The following is a 9,694-nucleotide window of genomic DNA, read 5'->3' as shown; positions in this document are numbered from 1 at the left end:
GCGGGTTAGAGCATTTGTTATAGATTTACATAAATTGTAATAGTGAGGTGAGTTAAGCTCATTGAGCCTTACAAATTGATTGGATTTTGTAAGAGTGTGCTGTAATAAGAAATTGAGTAGTTGGGTATTGTAATATTGAGTGGTGTGAGGCGTGTTACTCTGAAAGAAAAATTTAGATTGGTATTTGTAATTGTAATTATTCATGTTTCAGATTTGAATTGGTTATTCAAAATTCGGGGCGTGACACAAAACCTATCCTTAAAGCCGTAAAGAAAAGATGAGAGTTACCGGGGGGATTGACTTGAATTTACTCAACTTCTGAAATTGTTTCTTTAAAAATAAAATTAGGCTTTTGTATTGAAAAAAGTGCGCTTACCATTGAAGGGAGATCTAAAAATTAAATGGCTCGGATTATGTGATTATACTGTATGGTGGGTCTAAGTATCATACTCAGCTCTTAGAGAGCTTAGATAATGTAATGTTTGGGATGCGAGTAAAAAATGGGACAGCACGACCTGATGAACTCAATGAAATATGTGCTTTCATTTTCATCTTGATTTGAAGTAGTCCACGGGATTCGAAGGTACCATTACAAACACTATGCGTATCTCTAACATACCACAGATCAACGAAAAAACGAGCTACAGAGAGTGGTTCATTTTATCTTACAAAATGTACAACATCTAGACAGCTACATACTAACATGTAAGCGAGAATAGGAACAGTACTGCAGATGTGAAAGGCAACACTCCACTCATCAACTAAGTGAAGAAGCAAACTGCTGTCCCATATCTTTATTACAGCCCCAAATTAAGTGAGACGCGAGGGTAACAAGACCCCTTTGTGCTTGATAGTTGATGACTGTAATACATATTTAGGAATCATAAACGTTTAAAAGATGATATTTACTCACATAATAAGTTAGATACTTATTATGTGTGGCTAAGATATTTAGGTAGAAGAAAAGACCATATGTGGCTATAGCAAGTTAGCAACAAGGAAGAGTATATCATGTGCAGTTCTTCACTATCAGTTTGTAAGTTGGTTTGTTCCGAAATCCATAATCTAATGTTATCCCTTATAACCAGGCAAATATCCCATTCCCAAAACAAGAGCAAAAGCACAGAATCTGGTGGAAACATCTGGAGATCTTTGCTTCAAATTAACTTCAACTCAGGCCTGCATTTCTAACAAGAAAATTCCATAAAACTTTGATGTTTGACATAGTTTTCGCATGTATTCTTTTGCAGAAGTTAGAGACAGCATTTGGTTTATCAATTACTGTTACAAATATTCTGCAAAGACAATTAGGGTAACTATAAATAGTTTCTAATAAAACATTATCTTCCTTTTAGAACAATATTTTGACATCTAACAAAAGGTAATAAAACACAAAAACAGAATGTATACATAATAGTTCAAGCAATAAGGGAAGGTAATCCAAACTGCACAGCTAGAAGGCAAGCAAGGAATCCTAATGAAAGGTATGACATATAAGTACTTTGAGTCTGTATACAAAATTTGCACAAGCTACTCACTGAACAAAAAATCATGCATCATACTATGCAGTGGCGGAGCCAGAAAATAATCTCAACTGGGGCACTTTTTTTTTTTGAAATCTAAACTTAAACTTAAAATATATCAAAATTGTAATAAAAATAATAATTATAATAAGGTTAGGGAAAAATCAATATCTATTTTTGTACTTAAAAAGATCAATAGTTTTTTTAAATTACATATTTTATTAATAGAACTTATAATTTTTAGATTTTTAGACAATTTTTCATAATGGAAATATAATTTATATTTGAATTTTGAAACTATATGAAAGAATATTATTAATGTTTTTTTTTTGAGAAGAAATACTAGTATTAATGTTAGAAAAAAGAAATAAATAAAAAAAATATTAGCACATTGCTGAGAGGAGATAATAGTATTAATGTTAGAAAAACAGAAAAAAATCGAAAAAGATTAGCACATTGCTGGTAGCAGCAATCGAACCAAGGACCAATCTTACATAAGTATGCGCCCCAACCACTGCAATAAGGCAGTTCTTAGTTCCTATATTGAACCAAATTACATATATACTTAAAATCTCACTGGGGCACGGGACCCACCGTGCCCCAATGTGGCTCCGCCCCTAATACTATGAATGCTGAAGATTTAAAAAAGTTAACATTACGAATAATATTTAGAAAGAAAAATCAGATAAAGTCATAAACAGTTTTTGGTTATTAGTACTTACGGAGCTCGTCACAGAATCAATGATGTTGGCAGATTGACTAGGGAAAAATTGACAGAGAATATCTCTTATATTCGACACCACAGTAAAAACTTGAACTGCTTCAAGGATCTTTAGGGAGAAAAATTGAAACAGAGTAGCATGAAATGCACAACATGGAAGCAAAACTTGAGTAATGAATTATGAAAGGACCAGTTGATAACCCGGCTTTAAGGAGATGAGAAAGATAAATTCGACAAAGTGCACGCAACAAGCTGTTCTAGGTGATTACACCTGCCTGGACGGTTACATAGCTGGCGATCATGGTGAAAAATGCTCGAGCTTTGGAACGTGGAAACATGCATGCGATATGTAAAGACAAATTCGGTAAAGAGATCAATTTGTCATCTATGTTTGTTCAGTTTCTCATTACGAAAGCTTGCATAAGGAAATGCACTAGCACAAAGCTCAACCCTTCAAACTGTGTTTTGGCCACCAGTTGGCCTTCATGCACATGAAGAACATAAGCTGACCAGAAGCCTTAACTTGATAAAAAAAAAAAAAAAAAGCATTGGGAACGTAGTTAAATTCAACAACGCATTGCTCGCCAAACAATAGAATAGTATTTTCATAGTTTGAGAATCAAATTGAGTTTGATTGCCTTCCTAGAAAAAAGAACGAAAAAAGATCAGGATTTGTAGTTCACCCGATGAGTTCTATGTTCCTTACATCTATTGCTATACTAACTTTCTGCACATGATTCTTTGAATTGATGGGTGCACCTTATGAAATCCAAAACCTATGGAAATCCTAAAGTTTTCATTTTCACCTCGTCTTGACCCCAATTGTGATTGAGAAATCATTACTTTAGACTTTCATAATAGGAAGAGTTCATTTTCTAAATAATCATCTCTGCCATAAAAAAAATAAAAAAATAAATAAAAAAGATCTTAATTATTACCAAAAATGTTGTTTGATTATAGATTTAAGACTAATGATCTATGATTGGAATAAAATGTTGTAGCAATGATTTTCAGAGGGTAACTTAAAAAAAATTAAAGTGAGGATTCGTAAATCATTATTGGAGTAACATGGCGGTTCACCGAATTCTTAAGAGAGAACTTTTGTAGAATCCTCTATATTATCTATGAAATGACCCAAGATATTCAATATGTCTATACCTTTCTAATCAATATAACCTATCTTGACTGCTTTTGGTTTGCATGTAGAAAGTGGTGAGCAGTTCTGAGACACGTGAAGCACACGATGAATACCAAACAATGGTGGTAGTTCTAAATAGCATACTAATATACGGTTGAGGATTTACAATGGTATAAGACTAATCAGTCGATTACCTGAGGTATTAGCATTGACAATATCTTCCAAACAGGAAGCACTGGAAATCTAGGACAAAACTAAACTTTTATTATCTGCATAGAATTCTTCTTTTCTAAAGACATTTTCTTAACTTTAGATGAATCCCAGAATGTTGTGCCTCGTCCATATGGAAGAGTTGAAATAACAGCTAAGAAATAGTCGAACTGCATGCTTCACCTGGATTGGATATGAAGTTGTTCACATCAGATGCAAAGTGCTAATTAGTTAAGCTTATTCTAAATGATTTAGGGAAGGGTAAAAAAAATTACCAATGCAACAAACAGTAGTGTCAAAGCATAGAGCTAAAGCTCTAAGGGATTGTTTTCGGGGAGTGGTAAACACATTATTGTGTGGGTTCTTTGTATATGTAACAGAAGCGTTTCACATTTAAAACACATAAGATAGGAAGATATCAAGAGATTAGAAAATACATTTCTTCAAATAAGAATGGATAAAATTCATCCCATACTGTAAGTCCTATTGGATTATTTAAGAGTCTTCAATATTCAAATTTGCAAGATTTTCTTTTTTATTGAACAAATTTGTATGATATGTAAACAAGGCAGGTGCAAAGACTTAACTTTCTTTTTTTAAAATGAAATCCCTTAGTTCCATTTTAAAAGTGGCAGTTATGTTCAAACAACTCATTCAACAGCAAGACCAGAATCCAGATTCAAAGAGTGAGTAAGAAAACAAAAATCAAGACAAATATTGAATAATATATATATATATATATATATATATATATATATAAGAATATATAAGACATAAGACATAAGATAGAGCAAGTGATATTTTTTTAATAAAAAAATTAGGCAAACATCAGGAAAGTTTATCACCCATAATAACAAAAGTAGAGTAAGAATAATTAAAGTTTTAGAAATACCAAATTAGAGGAGTGCTATCTTTCCTTAGCTGTTCCCATACCTGCTCCACTAGTGTTTGTTTGAAACATGTCAGCCAAACTTTCAAGCTTGCTAACCCTAGCTTTAAGCTCTGAAACCTGTTTCATAACAGAACCTTCTTCCACAGTTGAAGATGCCAAATCTTGAACTTCACCTGATAACTTCACGCAGTCACCATCTCTTCTAGTTTCAATATTTTTATGCTTACAATATTTCAAAATGTCTGATTCTTTAAAGTTTCTTACAAGATTTTTAAGCTCTGAAACCTGTCTCTCAACCCTGCTAGCCCATTCATTGCCAATAGTTCTTACCATGTCATTATCTAGACTTCTTGCATTACTCACAATTACATATTTAATGTTCCTCTTGGCCTTACTTCCCCAAACCAAAGTCGGACTCAGCATAACCTCTTTCTCCAATCTTTCTGACTTCATAATATCATCAACAGAACTTCCATCAGCAATTGAATCATCAACCCCTTTTCTAGTTTCAACGTTTTTTTGCTTCCCTTTTTCCAAAATTTCTGGACTAGTCGGTTCATCTTTGTCCATAGTGTCTCCAACTTCCATCATATTACCTGTGGGAGGAAATCTGGGAGGAAATCCGGGAGGAACAAGGGAATTATTACCTACATTATGTACTTTGGAAATCTTTACTACTTTTGCATAGCTCTTTGGACAAGAAACAGAAGGAATGGTGAAACCAGTAAACCTGTTTCTTTCATTTGAACCCTCAGCAACTTTCGTTCGCCGGAAACCAGGATGCCTGAGGGCAGGTTTACCCGTCAGTAGTGATCCCTCAGTAGTCTTTGCTTTCTTCTTCGGTGGCATCCTAGGCTTAGTTATGTGTTTGAGGCCTGATACTGTTTCCTCCCACCATTTCATGTATCTTGTGCTCACATCTGCTTCAGACAGCCTAGATGGAATATACAATTTTACATCCTTAATTTCCTTCATGTGATATTTCCAGGATATATGAGGAATGAAAATACCAGAACCATCATTGAATTGAGCAATGACACACGGAATATCTTGATCATATCCAAATTGCCTAGCCACCCTATGCGGAAGGTATCGCTCATTTCGACCAAATCCAACCAAATCAGTTACCCTCAAGCATAGAGCAAATGAAAGGAACTCATCATCCAAACCAGAACCAACGCACCTATCTTTTTCTGAACAGTAACTAGGAAGCTTCCAGTTTTCAATGGCAATGGCATAAGGGCGCCACATGAAACATTCTCCAGCAGAGTCTAAAACAATCCTCAAATTTCCGAAATCCTGACCATGTATTCTATCCCATCTAGCCAATCTTGGCTCAGCATAGCTCATAACATTGGGCTTTGGCCTAAGTTCCAAAAACCTTTCCCATGCCCAAACCTGAAGTAAATGAAATGGTGACTCTAGCTTTAATTCATTACTGCCATTTGAAGCTACAATAGTCCTTTTAAGCAGACTCAAATCTCCATAAATGTGAGCAAGAACAGCCGGTGCAAGAGCAATCCGAATGCCCCTATCTAAATGAATTGCAACAGAGAAAACAGCCTTGTTTACTGAATCACGACTGCCGTGGAAAACATGCCTGGACAACCAAAAGACGAGAAATGCTAGGTGCTCTAGTTTACTCCCGCTCTTCATGAATTTCTTCATCCATAACTCTGCGCTGGCCACCTTAGACCCACGCCCACTGTAATCGTATAGTCCTTTTCGCTCTTTCTCAAGTTTCTCTTCTATTTCTTTCAGCTCTCTGCTTTCAATAGGACTCAAAATAGAGTCTCCCAAAACACAGAAGCCTCCCAAAACCATAACATCCTCCAATGTGATTGTGGTTTCACCCCATGGAAAAACGAAGGTGTTGGTCTCACAACACCATTTCTCTGCAAACACACAAACCAAGTCGTTGTTTCTTCTTATCTGGTAAGTCGAGTTGAAGATGGGTTCGTAAATGCCGGCTTTCTTCCACGTGGATTGGTGAGTAGAAGCCAAGTGGTGAACCCAAGTCAGCAAGTCTTGGTGGTCGCGGCGCCATCCACGGAACTGAAGCTGGGATGGCCACTATTTTGGGTCCAAGGGTGAGGTGGGGATATGGGAGGTGAAAGACTCGAAAAGGGAGGAAGGCGAAATGGGTTTGAGATAGTGGGCTGTTTTGTGAAATGGGTGTCCACCGGTTGGTGAAATCATGAGGTCTTCTTTCTCTTCAACCATGGTTTCCGGCGGAGTCTCCTTGCAGCTAGGAAAGGGAGAAAGTTTTGGCCTTTTGGAGTGAGGGGAATGCTCAACGGCTTCAAACATCTTTGCTTGAAAAACTGAAAACTCTTGGGTTCAAAGGAGCGAGGGGTTTTGATTTCCTTTAAGGGAAGCCGTTCCTTTGCGGTTTGGCATGTCTAGAGAAGAAGGAAAAGTCTGAAAAAAAATAAAAATAAATAAATAAACCTTCGACACAAAGACCCTATAGAGGAGAGTTTGGTTTTTCTTGCTCCGCCTTGTCCGTAATCTCGCACTCTAAAGTCTAAATTTTCATCAACCAAAATAAAGAAGTGCTATTTACCGATAAGGTAAATTGTCCCATTCCAATACCTAGGCACAAAGGGAGCCTATCTAAAGACCGTACGGTCTTCCGTAATTCACGCAAAGTTGAGCCTCTCCTAATATTGAAATGACACTCAACATTGAAATGACAGAAAATGGCAAATTAACAAACCAACTTACGTGCGCATTATCAAAATTTGGGGTTGTCATGCACTACCAATTTTGAAACATTAAACCAATTTCAACTGGCAATTATTAAGCACGACTCTTGGAAAGCTATTGCTTCTAAATAGCATTTTCAAAAGAGATTTATTTTGTTAATATTTTGCTGAATTCTATTTCAACTCATCTCTCAATATAAAAATAATATATTTCAAAATGGTTAGCTCAATATCAGACTAAGAAAACTCTAACTACTGCAAGTGGCTTAGTGGTTCTTGCCTAGTTGGGTGTGCTCCCCAACCTAGGTTCGAACCCGAAGCTGTCAAAGTGGTCAGGCACTGTGCTGCAATGCATAGTTGGAGCATTTCACATGCGTCGAAGGCGTTTATCTTGGGCCTAGAAAGCCTTTGGATTCCCCTTGACAAAATCAAAAAAAAAAAAAAAAAAAGACTAAGAAAACACTTATAATATCATATGACCACAATTCCACAAAACACGAGATTCTGAAGACGTACGTTCCATATTCTTATTTCTACACATTTCCCGATTAGCTTTCTTCGATCCCTATTAACATGTAGAGATCGAGTTGCACGGCAAAATTGTAGCCAAAAAGTTTGAATACTTTGTCATTGTCAGTGTGATAGTCTGACTGACTTCAAGTCTCTTGCTCCTTGTTTTGAAATTGGTATGTTGATGTTTTGATTCGACAATAAACGGAGGTTTATTGATCAAAATTGACTATAAGCGAAGTCGGGCCAAGTTTCAGTACTACACATTGGAAGTACAGGATGGAATTATGTTCGTTTCTTGTCCCCAAAAAACTATCCAAGGAACTGAAATCAAAAGAACACTAAACATCAGTATTATTAGAGATATTGGAGAAAACATATTCTCTGAATACTATGCATAGGTTGACAGCTTCTAAAGACAAGATGTAAAGGACTCATCAATGGTTCTGTTTTCATGGGGAGAGTTGCACAATATGCAGCATGTTAATTAAGAAAAAGAAACTTCCTGTGTAGTGTAGACAAATCACACTGCTTCTATGTTAGTAAGATGAAAGGCAAAATCAATTTGCATATGTGGGTTGAAGTGTTTGATGAAGAGGTTAGCAATACCAATATCTTTCTAATTGCATTAATATCCATAAAATGTGTTTAAAAGATATCCAGATTTTCTGATATTGGCAGAGTCCAACTCTCGCCCTTCCTTTTCCTTGCTTTATAAAGAAAGAAACCTTCACGGATTCACTAACCAATTCAAGAGAGAGTACGATTTGGAATTTCAATCCAGAGAAAGCATTCTTTCATTAACTTCTTACGAGTCGATTCTTCCCAAACGTATTTGCTTGTAACCCCTGAACCACCTTTTCAATCCTGTTGGCACATTCCAGTTCCTCATCAAATAATTCATATACACCAGTTTGTAGGGTCACTTCCTATTATTATTATATTTGCCCTTTAATTTTTCACACAAAATCTCCCGAGATAGTCAGTTGATTATGTACTCAATCGTGCTCAATTGCCGTTGGGTTTATATCTAAGAGTGAAAAATAATAGGTTAAAATGCTCAATCATTAATCGGCTCACTTCAATTGCACCATAACTTTCTAATTTTTTATCAGTTGTATCCATGTTGTTATTTTTGATGATCTTATCCAATTTTACCATCAGTCTTGCGCCACACTTGTGAGTTTTTATTTTATTTTATTTTTTTATTATTTTTTTAATCTTTAGCAAAAGTAGCTTACCTTCTAAATTTTCATACAAAATTTGGTAATGTTGTGAGATGAGCTCAATGTCAAAATTGAATAGTCATTGAAAATTTACGGCAAGGGAGACATTGACAAAAATTTAAGAAGTTACTATGTAATTGAAGGAAATTTCATTTTCATAAGGTAATTGCTAATTTCTGAAAAATGAGAGTTCAAAACTTTACCGACTCCTCTTGTTTCCTTTCAGTCACGAGCATCCACCTTTGCCGATTGTCATCAGCTACTTTCGGTGACACTCCCGACAACCTCTCCTCTTGCTTTATAAATTTGACCTAAACATTTTTGTATAGAGAAAAACTTGTCAAATGTTTTTCAAACTACTCTAAAGTGTTTTTAAAACTCACTTAAAATACATTATTATTTTTCTTTTTTTGATCGGGTGATGTTCTAAGCCACCTCGGTCCATGAGAGTATCCTAACAAAACCATATTAATCCCCCGTTGCGGGCGCACAAATCCAAAATTCCTAGCATGAACATACATTTTTTTCTTATAATTTTTTTAAATTCAAAAATACTTTTAGGAACCCCTAAAACAGGCCCTGAAAAAAGCGGTGCCCTAGAGATTGTCGATCACAAAGAGGTCTAGTGTCTCTAATGAGATTTGGTGGTCCTCTAGCCTGGCTTTGGCGCTTGCGTGCGTCGTTGGTGGCTTGGTGGACTTGGTAAGACACGACTTGCGTTAAATCTGTTTGGAGGTAGCGATAGTCTACCTTTGGGTGACTGGTT

At 35.9% G+C, this 9,694-nt stretch overlaps 1 protein-coding gene across 4 annotated transcripts; it reads right to left on the bottom strand.

Moving 5' to 3' along the window:
* Nucleotides 1–1,895: 1,895 nt before the first annotated feature.
* LOC121049118 lies at nucleotides 1,896–6,969 on the bottom strand. 4 transcript variants are annotated; one of them, XM_040505652.1, is made up of 3 exons: nucleotides 5,215–6,969; nucleotides 4,526–5,094; nucleotides 1,896–3,775 (listed from the first exon to the last, which is right to left on the bottom strand). In XM_040505652.1, exons 1-3 carry the CDS (start codon nucleotides 6,306–6,308, stop codon nucleotides 3,747–3,749), a joined length of 1,692 nt encoding a protein of 563 aa, XP_040361586.1. In that variant the 5' UTR covers nucleotides 6,309–6,969; the 3' UTR covers nucleotides 1,896–3,746. The 4 variants fall into 4 exon arrangements, with proteins under 4 accessions (XP_040361586.1, XP_040361585.1, XP_040361584.1 ...); XM_040505651.1 differs by having other exon boundaries at nucleotides 4,485–6,969; XM_040505650.1 differs by having other exon boundaries at nucleotides 4,526–6,969.
* Between the last annotated feature and the right edge of the window lie 2,725 nt (nucleotides 6,970–9,694).

This window comes from Rosa chinensis, chromosome 5 (genome assembly GCF_002994745.2).
Source record: "Rosa chinensis cultivar Old Blush chromosome 5, RchiOBHm-V2, whole genome shotgun sequence".
Lineage (NCBI taxonomy): Eukaryota > Viridiplantae > Streptophyta > Magnoliopsida > Rosales > Rosaceae > Rosa > Rosa chinensis.
This window is presented reverse-complemented; position numbering and strand designations above follow the sequence as displayed.

Bases quoted from the DNA above. Each gene is read 5' to 3' on its own strand.
- LOC121049118 (XM_040505650.1), bottom strand. From the start codon at position 6,308: ATGGTTTTGGGAGGCTTCTGTGTTTTGGGAGACTCTATTTTGAGTCCT. The intron at 3,776-4,525 runs GTATGGGAACAG...TATCCAATCCAG, and splicing joins AACAAACACTAGTGGAGCAG to GTGAAGCATGCAGTTCGACT.